General features: G+C 45.8%; 2 protein-coding genes across 2 annotated transcripts; one reads left to right on the top strand and one right to left on the bottom strand.

Moving 5' to 3' along the window:
• Positions 1-2098: 2098 nt before the first annotated feature.
• Positions 2099-3211, bottom strand: LOC122761034 (aminoacyl tRNA synthase complex-interacting multifunctional protein 1-like). The gene has a single exon (XM_044016262.1). The coding sequence runs from the start codon at positions 2630-2632 to the stop codon at positions 2099-2101; it is 534 nt and encodes a 177-aa protein (XP_043872197.1). The 5' UTR covers positions 2633-3211.
• Positions 3212-3246: 35 nt separating this feature from the next.
• On the top strand, positions 3247-16974 carry cand1 (cullin-associated and neddylation-dissociated 1). Its single transcript, XM_044016261.1, has 25 exons — positions 3247-3602; positions 6816-6891; positions 7167-7234; positions 7331-7485; positions 7581-7792; positions 7943-8111; positions 8205-8310; positions 8864-9009; positions 9348-9499; positions 9606-9746; positions 9982-10123; positions 10737-10945; positions 11035-11203; positions 11307-11396; positions 11479-11632; positions 12243-12480; positions 12566-12754; positions 12853-12996; positions 13456-13591; positions 13670-13846; positions 14288-14383; positions 14450-14619; positions 14712-14876; positions 15047-15154; positions 15634-16974. Exons 1-25 carry the CDS (start codon positions 3535-3537, stop codon positions 15856-15858), a joined length of 3705 nt encoding a protein of 1234 aa, XP_043872196.1. The 5' UTR covers positions 3247-3534; the 3' UTR covers positions 15859-16974.
• The last annotated feature ends 1813 nt before the right edge of the window (positions 16975-18787 follow it).

The following is an 18787-nucleotide window of genomic DNA, read 5'->3' as shown; positions in this document are numbered from 1 at the left end:
GTACGTATATACATATATGTATATACACATATATACACATATATGCATGTCGTATATACAGTATATATATACATATGTGTGTATATATATGTGTATATACGTATATGTATATATATATATATATGTTGTTCCCTATCAAAACAAAACACTTTTATTTTGAAATGTTGTGGGGGAAAAAATGAAATATTTTTAGCGATGTCAAAATGGTGATAAAGTGTTTTAAGCGAGACACTCGGATGCTGGTTCCCAAACACTGGGCCACGGACCCACAGATGTTTCACAGGAAAAGATTTTGGGGTCACTTACCAATTGAAACAACATTAGTTTGATGAGATATGGCTGTAAAACAGTTGCTATTTTATTCACAAATTTGCTCTTGTACGTAAATAATGCTCACTGATGAGATGTGACGTGAATGAGTGAACGCATGCATGCAAAAAAAGGGGGTCGAAAAATGGGAATAAAAATGAAAGGATAGTCTGTCGCAATCATGTGACGCAAACAAAACCTCGTTAAGTCAATTTAATGTTTTTATTTAGCGTCTATTCAGTCAAAAAAAAATCATCTCCAATCTCAGACGTTCCACGCATCAGGCTGTAATTACACCCTCTTCATCCTCATCATCGTCATCATCATCATCATCCCAATCATTTCCTGAGACGACGACGATGTCGCGTGTGTTTGTGATGCAGCTGCAGCCTCGTTTCATAGATTACTGTCAAACACTGTCACACGCACACGCACACGCACACGCACGCACACGCACACACACACGTACACACACTGGAATCACAGCATGCATATGTCAGTGAGAGAGAGAGAGAGAGAGAGAGAGAGAGAGCAGAGCCTGGGGGTTTGAAAACATCCCACTCAACTTATCTGTGACTCAGTGTGTGTGTGTGTGTGTGTGTGTCTTACCTTTGTGAGGACAAAAAAAAACATAGGGGGTGAGGACAATTTTGGGGAAAAGTGAGGACATTTTGTCCGGTCCACCTAACTTTTAAGGGCTTTTCAGGAAATTTAGGACTTAGATTTGAGATTAGAATACTGGTTAAGGTTAAGATAAGGCAAGGTTAGTGAATAACTGGTGATGGTTAGTGATGAGGCTTTTAGAAGTCAGTGCAGAGTCCTCGGAAGAATACCTGTGTGTGTGTGTGTGTGTGTGTGTGTGTGTGTGTGTGTGTGTGTGTGTGACGTTCAAATGTTCAAATGCTCAGTAAACAGGAAGTGTGTCTCTGAGGGTTTTGAATGAAAACACCTGCTGCAGGTGAAGGAGACAATGATCGCGTCCGCCGTCGTCACTGATGTTGATTCACAAACCTTTAGAAAACAAACCCTGTATGTACTCTATATACTCACCTGTGTATATGTGTATATATATATATATATATATATATATATATGCATATATGGTGTGGAAGTAATGACATATTTAAATAAAAACAAATGTCGTTTCACCACACGTGTGGCGACGCCTGAGTAAACGAGTAAGCGCTGGAATAAACTCACAGCGTGGAGAGAAGCACGCTAAGTATTGACCTGACCAAACAGCATGCTGGGCGCCATTTTGTGTCTTTGTGCCGTCCGGTAACTTCATCACATTTGTGACAACATTTGTGTCAATGTTTGACATCATTTCAAAATAAAGGCGATCGTTTTGATACATAGCGGTATATTATTCACAATTTTAAAAAACAAAACAACGCAAAATGCCGCATGAAATTTTGGCGGGTTTGAGATCTCACCGAGGTTTCATATATATATATATATATATATACATATATATAAATTCAGACTCAAATTCAGTGAATTAACGCAGTTTCTCCTCCGTCATCGCGATCAGTTGGTGTGAAACTTTCCAACTTGTATCGTAGTCGGAAGTCCGAAATCTCGCAGTGGAACGTCCGTACTTCTCGGAAAGTCGGAGCGACCTCACGTAGGATTGATTCCAAGATGGCTGCCACTCATGCTAACACTAATGTTATGATACGACAAAAGAAAACCCCAGACATTGTGACGGATCAGAACCATTCAATTCAACAGAATCTTTTTTTTTTATTGATCTACGACATGAACGGTTTGAGTTCAGTGGAAAAAGTTATTTGACCGCGCAGTGGCTCAGGGTCTGCGCTCGGCACACTCCCTTCCCCGCGACGATGAACGCCGCTCCCCTGTAAGTGGCGACGCAGTGGCCGTCCGTGCACAGATCACACAGAACCTGCTCTTTCTTTTTGTCAAAGAGCTCCTTCTCCGGCTCGGCGAGGAAGCCCAGGAAAGTCACTCTGTCCCCGGGTTCCGCACCACCCGGAGGATCCAGGATCTCCACCTTGTCTGGGGAGGTGGCGCACATGACCATGGCCTGGGACAGGACTCCCCGCACCTTGGCCGGTCTCAGGTTGCAGAGCAGGATGACCATGCGGTTCAGCACCTGGTCCAGAGGGAAAAGCTTGAGCAGCCCGCTGACCACGGTCGTGGGTGAAGCTTCTCCGACGTCCACCTGCACCACGACCAGACTGCGGGCGTCTGGATGCTTCTCTGCTGAGATGATGCGACCGACGCGCAGCGACAGATGCTTCCCGTCCATCTCGACATCCTCCTGATCAGGAGCTTCCACCGTTTTCTCCACTTTCATTCCTTGTTTTTTTTCCCTCTGACTGCTGCTTTCGCCACTCGCCTTTGGGATGGAGGTTCTGAGAAAAGAGGCAGAAGACGGAGAAGGTTTTGGAGGCTCGAGCTCAGCTGATGGCCCTTCCCATCAGTTTTGTCCTGCTGGGTGAGGATGGTGTCCTCTTCAACTTCCTGCTCCTGCTTCACCTGGTCCACCTCAGTTTCCTGGCTTCAACCCACATGGACTAGGAGATTGTTGATGGTCTCTTCCAGGTGCAGTCAACCCAACAAAGATGAAGTGTAAATGATGGTGCTGGAGATCACAGATCAAAGCAGCCATGAGACACAAGTGGTCGAGAACTAAATCTCAAATTTTTATTTGGTACAATAAGAGATTCCTTTGATCTTTGCTCTCCTTTCATTTGCTTTCTGCAAGTTCCTTCACCATGGTTACTAAACATCTAAAAAGATCTTTTTTTTTAAAACTGCAGGACAAGTTTCACAGCACAATTCTGTCAGAAGATGAACAATAACAAGAAACCCGGAGATTAAAATAAAGAGCCTAATAAAATAATAATAAAACAAACGGCAAAAAAAAATACAAAAAAATCTGTGACCCCTGACCCCTCAGCTTCCACTCCTGCTAACCCCGCCCCTCTGCAGAGAGAACGGGAGGTCCATTCAAACACACCGAAACTCCGCGAACCCCGGGATGCGACAGTCGCTGTAACAGCAGAGAAGGCGACAGCTGCACCAGAACCAGGACCAGAACCGGACCGGGAACCAGGAGCAGGAGCGGACACTTCAGTTCTGACGCGCCGAACAGCAGGAGGGCTGAAGCGGCCGCACACACGCGCAACACCCCGCAGCCGGAACACAACTCACCGAGCTCACTCTGCTAGCGGGAGGCTAACGGCTGACACCGACATGGCGACCGGCTCGTACCACATCTCCAACCTGCTGGAGAAAATGACCTCCAGCGACAAGGACTTCAGGTAAGATTTAAAATGAAAACAGCAAACCGTGAACCGACCTCACGCGAGCGGAGCCCCGGCTCTTCTAACGCCGCTTTAGCAACAGAGAGAGAGAGAGCGAGAGCGAGGCCTCATGCTAACAGCTAGCCTGCCACCTGTCTGATCATCGTCACACCACTAAACAGCTAGTTAGTGCTCAGCGCGCTGGTTAGTTTGGTCCAGGGTGTTAACTACCAGCTGCTAGTGACGTTAAACCCGCAGGTCTGCCGTGGGTTAACGCCGCCGGTTTTCCGTTAGCTCGCCGCGTTAGCTGGGTTAGCTGCAACTTCTGTCATGCCGCAAGCTAGCATGATGTCAGCTAACACTCGATTGACCGCCGGCTATAGTCGTTTACGTGGGAAGTTAGCATGACAGCTAGCTGCAATAATGATAGAGTTGCTTCTGTTGTGTTTCTGCTCGTAGGTGTGTGTTTTTATGAGTGTATGAACACATTAAAACTGAATTCACGTTACAATTCGACTGTAAACAAACTAAACTGAGATGAAGCCTGGTAAAATAAGACTGACAAGTTAATAAACACACTTAAAATATAGAATATTTGTCAAAGTTGTTATTGCAAAACGTATTGTTTTAATTTCATTTCAATGTTTATTAAAAAAATTGCCTAATTATTCGACTAACCAAGTAATCAGTCTACTCTCAATTAATCTGCAGAAAAGTTACTGATTTAGAGAAAAGTGAAGAAGAGCTAATTGTTACTTATACCTGTGGCTATGGTACAGCTTCCTCTGGTGGTACTTGGAAATCAGAAAAAGTGTTCTACTAATAATAACAATAATAAATAATTTCTGTCAACCCATTTTTCCTTTCATCCCAACCTGTTGAGGCAGATGCTGCACATGTTTGAGTCTGGTTCTGTCATGTTGTCCATGTACAGAGCCTTGAGATGATGTATGTTGTGATTTGGCGACATATACAAATGAAACTGAATTTAATTGAATTAAATAGTCACCTTGTCTCTCGCTCCATCTTTATCTAATTTCTTAATCTTTTTTTACACCACTGCATTTTAATGTTAATAATGATAATGTTACTTCAAGAGCTCAATATTTTCTCAGGTGGTATAAAAAGTTTTGTAAGTTTTGTAATGTCACTTAAACCAAATTGCTTGTGAAAGTTTTAAAGTGACAAACAAGAATTATAAATATGATCATTAAAAATTGTGAGCTCCTCGATGCGGCCGTCCCTTGTGGGGCATTTCAAAATAAATCGCCAGGATTGTGTGTTGTATGTGTGTCATATATACCGCACAATTTATTGTAATATAATCTAAATTCCCATACAACCAAGTGCAGTATCGGAGTCAAAAGGTGATGCAATTATTTGGTGACGACAAAACAAAGTTATGGTAGAATTGTGTCTTCAACGGGTCAAATGTTATGTTTGTTTTCCTGAAAATGACACTTCAGGTGTCAAAAATGTTAGTTGTACCCATCATGAGGTCTATGTGTAGGTCTACTATCAACCTGGTTGGGAAACACAGCTTTTTATCCCCTTAAAAAGTAAGTAAGTGAAACTGCCGACTCATGCTTAACGCACAGCTAATGCTGGCAGTGATATTGTGATGTATTGTCACAAATGTGCTTGGAACTAGACACCGCATTAACCTTTCCAATTATAACCACTGTTTACATGGGAGAATGTACCAACAGCCACTTTATTAGGTACGCCTGTTCATCTGCTCGTCAGTGCAAATATCAAATCAGCCAATCACATTTCAGCAAGTTAATGCATTTTAGGGGCTGTCACTTTTCCCCAAAAGTCAAGTGTGAACCGATTTTACGATACTACTTTTAGCTTACATTGTTTCATGTCCTGTCTGTTTCATGTATTTATGCGACGTACAGCACTTTAGTCAACTCGGTTGTTTTTTAAATGTGCTGTATGAATAAATTTGGATTGGATTGGACTGGGGCTGCCACAAATGGATTATTATTCTATTACTTAGACATTTTTTGGACGAAACAAGACATTTGGCAACGTCATCATTTCCAGGTTTGACAAACACCCGATCAGTGTTTTTTCCAACATTTTCTGACATGTGACGGACCAAATGAGTACTCAGTGATGAAAAGAATTGTTATTCGCAGCCCTAGCGGAGTTTCAGTGTGCGTTTTGTCAAATTTAAATTTTCCATAAAGTTTGCATATCTTTTAAAACAACGAGATGTTGATAATATTGTTGATTGTTGTTTTGTTGGGTCAAAATATGGATCTGGTGACGCATCGTCGTCTGTCCTCGCTCAGTACGTTGCTACTTCACGTCTCCTCACGGAGGCGCTGCTCAAATTAATGAGGTAAAACGTGGGTGGAAGTTACCAGGCTGAAGAAGAGGGATAATGGTGGAGAGAACTACGTTGAGTGATGCTTCATCCACGTTCAATATGTAGACTCTATGACCTTTGACCTTTCTTTGTGTTGTGAATAAATACAGTTTCACGTTAGCGATTTGTTTTCGTCACGCGAACAGCTATTGCGACGATTGTCCTGCGATATATCTCAGAATCGTGGTATTATTGGTATCGTGGACCACGTATATCTCGTATCGTATGTGAAGGATGAATGATTTTGTTGTGTGCTTGTGTTGTTGTAGAAAATGACCGTGTCGTTGTTAAACTAGAGGCTGGCGTTAATTACGCCATAACAATAAAACGCCCATTGAACAGACGAATTTCACAGCAAAAGCAGCATCGTTTAATTTCTCGCGGCAGCAGCAGATCATGGTCTCATCGCGCTCGCTGCAGGAGTACGTGGAAGTTGTCAGAACGCGTCCGTGTCGAGGGTTTTAGGGGAAAGTGCTGCTGACCTTGAACACGCCGCAGTTAAAGGAATCTTCTCAGCTTCAATACGGAGCGGCGGCTGCTGCTGCTGCTGCTGCTGCATCAGCAGAGATAATTACGCTTCTTTCTGTTCAGACGCTGCTCACTTCACAGCGCAGAGCTGAGCACTTTTAATCTGCTGCTGCTGCTGCCGCCGCTGCCTCCTGATAAATGTGGGATTAGACACGGTGTCAGTAAATGTGAGTGTGTATTAAAGCGGCTGAAACTTTCACTATTTTTACTCTCAACAGTTCATGTATTTGTAGACATTCATACGATTATATAGACATTTATTTGATGCTATTACTGTTGTTTATGTGTTTAATGACTTCAGCGTGTTTTTGTTTTTTCTCCAGATTCATGGCCACAAACGACCTGATGACAGAGTTACAGAAGGATTCTATCAAACTGGACGACGACAGTGAGAGGAAGGTCAGTCACACTGGTTTATACTGTTTATACTAGTTTACTCTGTAAATTCTGGTTTAAATTATTATAATTGTTTTAAACTGGTTTATAGAAGTCCATCTTGTTTACACTGTTGTTAAACTGGTTTACACAGTTTAGACTAAGTTTATACAGCTTCATACTCTTTGTAGGAGTTTGTACTTTTCTATACATCTTGACATCTGTGCAGGTTTCTGATGTTTTTGTTTGGAGCAAATCAAAGTATTGATTTATTGATTGGTTGTTGGGTTGATTGACAGGTGGTGAGGATGATTCTCAAACTGCTGGAAGACAAGAACGGAGAAGTCCAGAATCTGGCTGTCAAATGGTTAAAACTCACATTTGGTTTTGTTCTTAGGTTTAATTTTGTTTGTTATTTAATATCTGGGTTTACCTGTAACTGAGGGTGCGTTTGTTTCGTCAGCCTGGGGCCCCTGGTCAGTAAGGTGAAGGAGTACCAGGTGGAGACGATAGTGGACACTCTGTGCACCAACATGCTGTCGGACAAAGAACAACTCAGAGACATTTCGTCCATCGGACTCAAAACGGTGATCGGAGAGTTACCGCCCGCCTCCAGTGGTGAGAGCGAAAATGAACGCCTCCACCTGTCGCCTCACATGGGTGCTGCTGACCCCTAGAGATTAACAGTAGAACTGTCACTGTCTGTGCTCCAGGCTCTGCTCTTGCTGCCAGTGTTTGCAAGAAGATAACTGGGCGTCTGACGAGCGCCATCGCCAAACAGGAAGACGTCTCTGTCCAGCTGGAGGCGCTGGACATCATGGCCGACATGCTCTGCAGACAGGGGGGGCTGTTGGTGAATTTCCACCCCTCCATCCTCAGCTGTCTGCTGCCGCAGCTCACATCCCCCAGACTGGCCGTCAGAAAGGTAGGACTCGCCCACTTCACAGTGATGTGTCAAATGTTACACGTTTTTTTTCCTGCCGGGTCCAGTCAGTGCTAAAATCAGAACTATCCCTTTAACTGACGGCTAGGTGCTAAGTCATTTCCCTTTGTTTATGGTGCCGGAACGTTTCAGAGGACCATCATGGCTCTGGGCCACCTGGTCATGTCCTGCGGGAACCTGGTCTTCATCGACCTGATTGAACACCTGCTGACGGAGCTGGGCAGGAACGACAACATGTCCACCACCAGGACCTACATCCAGTGCACGGCCGCCATCAGCAGACAGGCGGGACACCGGATCGGTGAGTCACAGCGGCGGCGTTAGAGGCGTCGGCTTCCTCCTCCTCTAGCATCGTTTACAAACCTCATCTCTGTGTGTGTGTGTGTGTGTTTAGGAGAGTATCTGGAGAAGATCATCCCTCTGGTGGTGAAGTTCTGTAACGTCGACGATGACGAGCTCAGAGAATACTGCATCCAGGCTTTTGAGTCCTTCGTCAGGAGGTAACACGCACACGCACGCACGCACGCACGCTGTGACATCACAGACCTCCACTTACAGTCTATTCTGAGTGTTTTAGATTCAGGCGATTGTATTGATCCCTAATGGACGAGTGATTGGCCCGCGTCACGTCCACGCTCCACAAACGCCACAGAAACAGATGAAATGTTTCAATCTCTAATAAAAGAGTGCGTCGCAACGATACGCCGAGAAATCAGAGACAACAAGAAGTGTTGTCTGTTGTCAGCGGCCTGATGTCAGGAGGAACACGCTGAGCGGTGGTTTCAGTCTTCCGTGTGTGTAACGTCAGCGAGGATTCTATCAGTAAATGAAACGTGTTTCCACTGCGTGATAATCCCAAATCCCTCTGCTCAACTCCCCGTAATCTTTGAGCCCACCTTCACGATGCTGTTCTTTCCACTTCTAAATCCACCGTAGCAACAAATAAAGATTAAAGTTGTATCAAATATCCTGAAAGTGAGTTTTTTCTTTTTATCAGATTAGAACTTTCCTTTAGTTTAAATTAATTTAATCCCTGCTGTTGCCGCTGAAAAGGTGCCCCAAAGAAGTTTACCCTCACGTCCCCACGGTCATCTCCATCTGCCTGCGCTACCTGACCTACGACCCCAACTACAACTTTGACGACGAGGACGAGGACGACAACGCCATGGACGCCGAGCAGAATGACGAGGATTACCAAGGTACTGAGACTGACAGATTAATAATGTGACTGAAATTAGTGGGCGGTGATCCTGCTACACGGCAGATTATTTTCTCGTTTGGTCAGAAAATAATGATTTTGTTTTGTCCACAAACCAAAATGATTCCATTTTTATGTTTTTTTTTGTTGTTATTTGGAGCAAAAAACAGAAAATATTCACATTTTTGAAGCTGAAAAAACACTAATAGTTGCAGCTCTAATCTATTACCACTAGGTGGCAGCAGCAAGGTTTGAGTTAGTGGACTTTTTAGTTTGCGTAAAGAAATAGAGGGTCGTTTTAAAGGGTCAGTGACGACGTCTGTCCCTCTGTCCGTCCAGGAAGCGACGACGAGTACAGCGACGACGACGACATGAGCTGGAAAGTGCGGCGGGCGGCGGCGAAGTGTCTGGACGCCGTTGTCTCCACGCGCCACGAGATGCTGCCCGAGTTCTACCGCTCGGTGTCCCCCGCGCTCGTCTGCCGCTTCAAGGTACGAAGCGCGACTCATCCGTAGACTCGTCTTGTGTTGATCCGCTCATCATCATCATCATCGTCATCATCATTAATGGAAACGCACGGCGTGTCTGTGTCTTCAGGAGCGGGAGGAGAACGTGAAGGCCGACGTCTTCCACGCCTACCTGTCGCTGCTCAAGCAGACCAGACCGGCTCAGAGCTGGTTGACCGACCCCGACGCCATGGAGCAGGGAGAGACGCCGCTGACCATGCTGCAGAGCCAGGTAATCCACACCAGACCCTGAACCAGCAGCTGAACACTGGCTGCAGTACCGTGCTCATGCACCTGGTGGTGCTGTTGAACACTGAAGTGTGTGGATGCCGTAGTGACGGTGACAGGAAAACCCTCAGCATCCGGCGCCACCAGACACAGACGACCACGACAAGTTTGAACATGATCTCTCTCTCTCTCTCTCGCTCACACTCATTGTTGTGGATGTCTCTCGCCCTCGCCTGCAGGTGCCCATGATAGTGAAAGCTCTTCACAAGCAGCTGAAGGAGAAAAGCGTGAAAACGCGTCAGTGTTGTTTCAACATGTTGACGGAGCTGGTGAACGTCCTGCCCGGAGCGCTGACTCAGCACATCCCAGTACTAATACCTGGTAATTTACTACTGAGTACTGTCAAAGTAAAGTCTCTGCCACCGTCAAGAAAAAACAGATTTTAACCACTGAACTAAAGACTTGTGTAATAAAATCAAGTCTGCGACGTCTTAAGAACACGTTTCACGTCTTCATCTCACTGTTACACAGACTTTTCCAACAGGAAACTGAAGTTTGTTAACCGCTCACTCTCCCACACCAAAGCCCATAGAGAAAATCAGTGATTTGAGCTCGCAGGGACACAGGAGCTGCTGGTCTGCTGCTGCCTCGTGTGGTCACTTTGTGTCACTGAGGTGAATCTGAACAAAGGATTTCAAAGAGTGAATTGACAGAATAAGACGTCAGAACGTAGTGATGGAGGCAGCAGTGGATCAACAGCTCCTGTGTGCTGTGATGTTAAAATCACTGATTTTCTCTATGGGCTTTGGTGTGGGAGAGTGAGTAAGTTCACAAACTTCAGTTTCCTTAAGATAATCATGTTCTTAAGATATCGTAGACTTTAACTGACACGTTATTTGTTAAGCGGCTAAAATCTGTCGGTTAATATCTCATAAAGTCACAAAAAACAACTTCCCCTTTAAAAAAAACATAAAAACACAGTCTTGTTTTTCAGGAATCATTTTCTCTCTCAACGACAAATCGAGCAGCTCCAACCTGAAGATCGACGCCTTGGCCTGCCTCCACGTCATCATGGTCACACATCCCGCTCACGCCTTCCACGCCCACGTCCCCGCCCTCGTGCCGCCCGTGGTGGCGTGCGTGGGAGACCCCTTTTACAAGATCACCTCCGAGGCGCTGCTCGTCACACAGCAGCTCGTCAAGGTCCAGAGTCGCGAATCTGTAAAAAAAACCAAACTCCTCCCCGACGTTCCACGCCACTGACGTGTGACGTCACTTTTTGTCTCCTCCAGGTGATCCGACCTCTGGACAGCCAATCGGAGGGCTCGGACAGCTTTGACCCCTCCCCCTACATCAACGACCTTTTCACCTGCACGATCAAACGCCTGAAAGCCGCCGACATCGACCAGGAGGTGAAAGAACGAGCCATCTCCTGTATGGGACAGATCATCTGTAACCTAGGTAACCGCTGCCTCCACCGCCACATCGCCATGGCGATGATGTCATACCGTTGATTGTGCGTTTTGTCGTCTCGTTGATCTCGCGTTGTCTTTTTGTTGCCCAGGCGACCGTTTGCCCGCCGAACTTCCGGGAACGTTGCTGATCTTCTTGGAACGACTCAAGAACGAGATCACGAGGCTGACGACAGTGAAAGGTAAGCCCCGCCTCCACACGCCCCCCAGGGGGGAGTGTATGTGCTGCTGACTGTGTTTGTGTGTGTGTGTGTCTCGTTACAGCTATGACGCTCATCGCCGGCTCTCCGCTGAAGATCGACCTGAGGCCGGTTCTCCCCGACGCCGTTCCCATCCTCGCCTCCTTCCTGCGCAAAAACCAGCGGGCGCTGAAGCTGTGCACGCTAGCGGCGCTCGACATCCTGCTCCGAAACTACAGGTAACGCGCAAACCAACGTGCTACGTCGCGAAGATTTCCTGTCACGACTTACGACCAAAGTAACTCAAAAGTACTATTGTGCAATAGGCAAAAAAAAAATGGGTGGGGCCTACTGAAGGGATTTTATCGTAATTTAGTTTGTATCATAAGCTTTCCAAAGATATTCTGTATTTAACGACATAGAGAATACAGATACTAACTTTATTAAAAATGTTAGTTTTTAGTTAATTTTTCTTGTAGCTGCTATTGCTATGTATATATGTGTGTGTGTGTGTATATGTGTATATGTGTGTGTGTGTGTGTGTATGTGTGTGTGTGTATATGTGTGTGTGTGTGTGTATGTGTGTGTATATGTGTGTATATATGTGTGTATGTGTGTGTGTGTGTATATGTGTATGTGTGTGTGTGTGTGTATGTGTGTGTATGTGTGTGTGTGTATATATGTGTGTGTGTATGTGTGTGGTGGGTGTATATATGTGTGTGTATGTGTGTGTGTGTGTATGTGTGTGTGTGTATATATGTGTGTGTGTATACATATATCAAATGTCTTTAAATTACATGTGAAAATTGGTGGGTAACAAATTTGTTTTTGTGTTTTTTTTTCCCTCAGCTCGGCGGTGACCCCCGTCATGGTGGACGCCGTCCTCGCCGAGCTGCCGCCGCTCATCTCGGAGAGCGACATGCACGTGTCGCAGATGGCGCTGAGCTTCCTGTCCACGCTGGCGGTGACTCACCCGTCCTCGTTGGGTCAGCTGAGCGGCGGCAACATCCTCCAGCAGCTCATCGCGCTGGTCCGGTCCCCGCTGCTGCAGGGCGGCGCGCTCGCCGCCATGCTGGACTTCTACCAGGTACGACCTCCGACCTCACCCGGTAGGGGTCACGTGATTTGCCGCCACCCGGGGTCAAACGCTGACTGTGCTTGTTTGTGTCCAGGCACTGGTCTCCACAGAGACTCCCGGCCTGGGCTACATGGACCTGCTGAGGATGCTGACCGGTCCCGTTTACTCCCAGAGCGCCGCGCTGCCCCACAAGCAGGCGTACTGCTCTATCGCCAAATGTGTCGCCGCGCTGACCCGAGCGTGTCCAAACGAGGGCCCGGCTGTGGTGGGACAGTTCATCCAGGTGAGCGTGCTCCTCCCACTCGGACGCAAACGTGAGGTCGTCCATGTCGCGTTTTTTTTCCCGCAGCGTTAAAGTTGTCGTCGTTTGGTTTTGTTCAGGACGTGAAGAACAGCCGCTCCACAGACTCCATCAGGCTCCTCGCTCTGCTGTCGCTGGGCGAGGTGGGACACCACGTGGACCTGAGCAGCCAACCGGAGCTGAAGACGGTCATCCTGGAGGCCTTCTCCTCCTCCAGTGAAGAGGTTTGTGTCCGTGGTTCTGGACCCACATCCATAAAAGAAATGACTCACAGATCAATTTAAAACGACATCAGCTTTGACAGATGTGGCCGTAAATGAGGCACGAATGAGGTTTGTCTTATTGTCCGCAGAAGGAACCAGATCATTTCCTATCACTCACGTTAAGTTCAGTCTCAGAGCTTTGTTTAGTTGATTGTGGTGAATTTCCATCATCGTGAGTGTAGAAAACCACGGGATCTATAATGTTCTTATTTAAGATTCTAAAAAGTTAATGAGAGTTCATATTTCTTCTCACCAAAATGTAAGATTTTAGGTTTTCGGTGTGTTTTTAGAGACATTTTCAAGAGTTTAAAGCATTTTTTTTGTGTATTTATTGCAATAACAATCATTTAATTTGGGCTATTAGTCAGAATTTCATATTTCTCTCTCTCTCTCCCCCCTCCCTCCCCCCCTCTCTGTCAGGTGAAGTCGGCCGCCTCGTACGCATTGGGCAGCATCGCTGTCGGGAATCTTCCGGAGTATCTTCCCTTCGTCCTGCAGGAGATCTCGTCCTCTAAGAGACAGTATCTGCTGCTGCACTCGCTCAAAGAAATCATCAGTGAGAGCTGCAGCTTACACTCTTAATCTGTGTGTATGTGTGTGAGTGTGTTTGGTTTTAATCTGTGTGTGTGTTCAGGTTCAGCGTCGGTGTCTGGTCTGAAGCCGTACGTGGAGTCCGTCTGGACACTGCTGCTCAAACACAGCGAGTGTCAGGAGGAAGGGACCAGGAACGTTGTCGCAGAATGTCTCGGAAAACTGACGCTGATCGACCCTGAAACGCTGCTGCCGCGACTCAAAGGATACCTGCTGTCAGGTAATCAATAATCAATCAATACTGCCACACACACACTCAAAGGATACCTTGATCAATAAGTCGTAAAATGTTCTCAAAGAATTCTTGACAATCATCTGATCTGATCAAATCAATACAATTGATTGATCAGTTTCCATTAATCCGTAAAGAGCCAATGAGGTCACGAGGTAATCAATAACTTCTGTCCGTGTATAAACACACAATCAATAAAGCAAAAAAAATCGTCACGCTATTGTTTGTGATTGGATTTGTAATTGATCGCTTTTCTCACAATCTCAACCAATAGAAATAAAGATGATTTCAAGCCCCGCCTCCTTTTTTTCTCCCTTTCTCCAATCGGTCTCTAAAACAAGTCTTGATTGATGAGCAGGTCAATTATTCAAACTCATGTATCAGTCACCTGATTGTCGATGTGAATTATTGATGATTGATTGATTGCAGGGTCGTCGTATGCCAGAAGCTCCGTGGTAACGGCGGTCAAGTTCACCATCTCTGACCAACCGCAGCCCATTGACCCTCTACTCAAGAACTGTATAGGTAACACACACACACACACACTCTCACGCTTCATTGATCATGTATTGATCGTTATTCATTGATCAGGTGACTTCCTGAAGACGCTAGAGGACCCGGACCTGAACGTGCGCCGCGTCGCCTTGGTAACGTTTAACTCGGCGGCTCACAACAAACCCAGTCTGATCCGGGAGCTGCTGGACTCGGTTCTACCGCAGCTCTACAACGAGACCAAAGTTCGCAAAGAGCTCATCCGAGAGGTGAGAGGAGAAACGTGCGGTCACGGGGTGGGGACGGGGGCGGGGCCACTCAGGTGTTTGACCTCTGTGTGTGTGTGTGTGTGTGTGTGCAGGTGGAGATGGGTCCGTTTAAACACACAGTGGACGACGGTCTGGACCTGAGGAAAGCAGCGTTTGAGTGCATGTACACTCTGCTGGACAGCTGTCTGGACCGCATCGACATCTTCACCTTCCTCAACCACGTCGAAGACGGACTCAAGGACCACTACGACATCAAGGTACTACTACTACTACTACTACTACTACTGTTAATGTACTAATGACAAGGTACTGCAGTACTATTGCTGCTCTATAACGATGGACACGGTCAGTACTGCAGTACTGGTGCTTGTTTAACTTTGTGTCAGTGTGTGTTGTGAAGCTGCTGCTGCTGCTGTGTGTTTTTCAGATGCTCACCTTCCTCATGTTAGCCAGACTGTCGTCTCTGTGTCCCAGTGCCGTCCTGCAGAGACTGGACAGACTGGTGGAGCCTCTGAGAGCCACCTGCACCACCAAGGTACACACACACACACACGTCTCATACTCGCTCCAAACACCAGGGGGCAGTGAAAAGGTCTGACACAATCAGTCTGTCAGGTTCAGTGAAGGAGGTTGGATTTAAAGTTGACCTCTGACCTCCTGAAACTGGCCCTGTGTCATTGATGATGGTGTAAACAAACTGAGTCATGTGACTTCTTCTATTATGGCTTTAACAGCCGTGTGCAGCCATGATGTTGCATCACTGCCATCCACTCAACACCCAGTCTGTCATCTCCTGTCTCACCCTCTCACCTCCTGACTCATCCTATCACCTCCGCAGTCTCACCCTCTCACGTCTCACCCTCAGGTGAAGGTTAACTCGGTGAAGCAGGAGTTTACCTCCTCAGCCTCACCCTCTCACCTCCTCAGTCTCACCCTCAGGTGAAGGCTAACTCGGTGAAGCAGGAGGTTACCTCCTCAGTCTCACCCTCTCACGTCTCACCCTCTCACCCTCAGGTGAAGGCTAACTCGGTGAAGCAGGAGTTTGAGAAGCAGGACGAGCTGAAGCGCTCGGCGATGCGAGCGGTCGTCGCGCTGCTCACGATCCCCGAGGCCGAGAAGTCGCCACTCATGTCCGAGTTTCAGTCCCAGATCTCGTCCAATCAGGAGCTGGCGGCCATCTTTGACTCCATCCAGAGGGACTCCAGCTCCGCCAACATGGAGTCCATGGACACCAGCTAAACACACGGACTACAGTTCCCACAATGCAACACACCACCACCACCCCCCCCAACCCCACCCCGTCTGCTGCTGGAGCGCTAACCCTGCAGCATGTTTCCATGACAACAGGACTCAAACACACACACACACATACACACACACAACACACACAATTAATGGTTTCATGATGCACTGACTTCGGATAAAAAGAGGGAGGAGACTGAAGTACGACAAAAAAACCACGGAAACAAAGAACAAACAAACAAAAAGAAGAAAAAATAAATAAATTCCTGAAAAATAAATTCCACGTGAGGCTCGGAAGCTCCTCCTACTTCCTGTTTGTTTTTCTAGCGCAGTCATCTGATTGGTCGATGTCCCTGTCTCTTCTTTTTTTTTTTTTTCCTTTTCGTAATTCCAGAAAGTTCCACAGGTGCTGTAACCTGATTGGCCACTGCTGAGTGACTGACAGCTGGCGTGTTATCAGAACTGACCAATAGGGGGCGACAGCCTTTTCTGCCTGAGGCTGTGACAATGGGAGGAGGAGGGGCTCGCTCTGTTTTGTTTTTGTTTCTTTTTTTTGCGAAACATGTAGGCAACCAATGGGATGCTTGGGAGTTACGTCGGGTGGGAGGGGTTTTACTGTTTGTGGACCAATCAGCTTCATTGTTTACCTGCCCTCGACCCCCACAGGTAGGGAGGAGGAGGAGGAGGGGTTATTGGACCAGGCCCCACCTGACCACACCCGCCTGGACCATATGATGGCGTTACTGTGTAGTTGTCGCTCTGGTAACCTGGTTTAAGTAATCTGATTACAGTGCCGATCAAATCGTGCATGTAACGCAGACAGTACGGCGTACAAACGCGCCCCCGGTGTTTGGACACGCCCACATACGTTAAAGCGGCGGTGCATGAGTCGGCCTTAAGTCTGGTTTGATTGAAACTGAACTCAGTGCGGTTTGATGTGGGTTTGTGGCGTTGTGATCTATTTTGATTTTTTTAGCTGGATTCAGTCTTGTGTTTATTGAACCAGTTAGATCCGGTTTGATGCGGTTCAGTCCGGTCTGGTCAGGACACTTCACTGTTGTTTATCGCCTAAGAAAAATAAAAAAGGTCCATTTCTGCCTGCCTTCATACTCAGACTGTGTCATTTCTGTGTGTGTGTGCGTGGTTACTCAGATAAGGATTAAACCTCCCTTTAATCTCAACCTCCGTCTTAATCAAAAACAAACCCCGCCGAAAGAAAACCCTGTTCAGAACCTCATAGACATTTTTAACGATTTAAGCTTTTCTAACTCCAGCCTCGGATCACAGACGTCGCCACAGCACAGTGATATTTTACTTAATCCGCTTCGGGATTACGCTTCTATCGGGAGGGAAAAACATTTAAAAAAAAAAGTGTTTATGTTATCGTAAATTATATTTATATTATAAATTTATATAAATATGCGTAAAATCTGAAGACGGTTAATCCCGGCTGCTGAACCTCACTTAAAATCTCCACTTTTTTAAGTTAAATTCACTTTAAATTAAGTCCAATGATGTTTTCTCGTCTTTCACGGTGGCGCACTGTGGACAGGAAGTGATGGTGGATTATTCTGTTTACATTTTATACACAAAGACAAAAACAACACATGGTTTGTAACCGCAGAGGGAGACAAACTGAAGCTACAGCTCCTCCGTTCCTCCGCCAAGCAGAAGTGTGATGTCACAGATTAGGGGGCGGAGTGTCAGTTCTCACGCTGCACTGAGCTTCAGGTTAACAACTTCCTGTAAGGAGGAGCCGCTCCGGCTCTGATTGGCCGCTTCAATAAGGCAGAAAGTCTTCAGAGCAAACAAAGCAGCTGATGCTCGTTCATCCGGTTGCCTAGCAACGGCTGAATTGATAAAGTGTGTGTGTGTTTGGCTGATCATTGACATGCTGATGATTTTTCCTCTTTTGAAGTTGACTAATTTATTCTGCTCTGATGAACCGACGAGAAAACGCTGAGCAGAACCAGGATTCACGCTCACACCAGTGAACTCGTGAACACATGATGTGATGAATTTAAAGAAAAAAAACTCTGCGTTTGCGTCTTTTACTGAAGTTTGTAAACCACTCACTCTCCCACACCAAAGCCCATAGAGAAAATCAGTGATTTTAACATCACAGCACACGGGAGTTGTTGATTCACTGCTGCCTCCATCACTAAACTCACATGTCTTATTTCGTTAATTCGGCATTTAAAATAGTTTGTCCAGATTAACCTCAGTGACACAAAGTCACCACACGAGGCAGCGGTAGACCAGGAGCTCCTGTGCCCCGTGAGCTTAAATCACTGATTTTCTCTATGAACTTTGGTGTGTGAGAGTGAGTGGATTTTATTACGAGATTTTTTGTTTAGTGGCTAAAACCTGATTTCCCTTGTGTTGTCACAATGACACTTCTAAGAAACACTTGAACTGTCCCTTTAATTCCATGAAATGAAGCGCTGAGTTGCCCGTCTCTGTGATCACACACACACACACACACACAGGATGTAAGAAGGGGAAGTTCAAAGGGAGACCGTGTGTGGGTGTGTCTTCACAAGTCCAGTAAGTGTGTGTGTGTCACTGTCAACTTTCACACACACACACACACACAGTCCCTTAATATTTTTTTATGAAAGTATTTAAATCTTTTTTCTTTATTTAGTAGTAGTACTGCAATTTTTTAAATAAAAAATTTTAAAGTAAAATTTTAGATTATTAATTTTTAATGAAAACAGATTTTTTTTGTTTTTTGATAAAAACAACAATGTTAAAATCAATCAAATCTTTAAAAAGTGATACGTTTTTCCATGTATCTTTTTTTTAGAAAATTAATGTAAGTTTAGTTACTAATTGATTCATAACTGATTTTTTCATCTTAAAATACATTTTTTTATTTAAATGTTAATTGTTAATTCAACAAAATGATAGTGTTTGTTTTTTG

This window comes from Solea senegalensis, unplaced genomic scaffold, assembly GCF_019176455.1.
Source record: "Solea senegalensis isolate Sse05_10M unplaced genomic scaffold, IFAPA_SoseM_1 scf7180000014308, whole genome shotgun sequence".
Classification (NCBI taxonomy): domain Eukaryota; kingdom Metazoa; phylum Chordata; class Actinopteri; order Pleuronectiformes; family Soleidae; genus Solea; species Solea senegalensis.
Note: the sequence above shows the minus strand (reverse complement) of the source record. Positions and strands in the feature narration are given on the sequence as shown.

Coding starts and splice junctions, on each gene's coding strand:
- LOC122761034 (XM_044016262.1), bottom strand. CDS start 2,632: ATGAAAGTGGAGAAAACGGTGGAAGCTCCTGATCAGGAGGATGTCGAG.
- cand1 (XM_044016261.1), top strand. CDS start 3,535: ATGGCGACCGGCTCGTACCACATCTCCAACCTGCTGGAGAAAATGACC. Junction 8,112..8,204: donor ACAGGCGGGACACCGGATCG/GTGAGTCACAGC, acceptor GTGTGTGTTTAG/GAGAGTATCTGGAGAAGATC. Junction 8,311..8,863: donor TTTGAGTCCTTCGTCAGGAG/GTAACACGCACA, acceptor GCCGCTGAAAAG/GTGCCCCAAAGAAGTTTACC.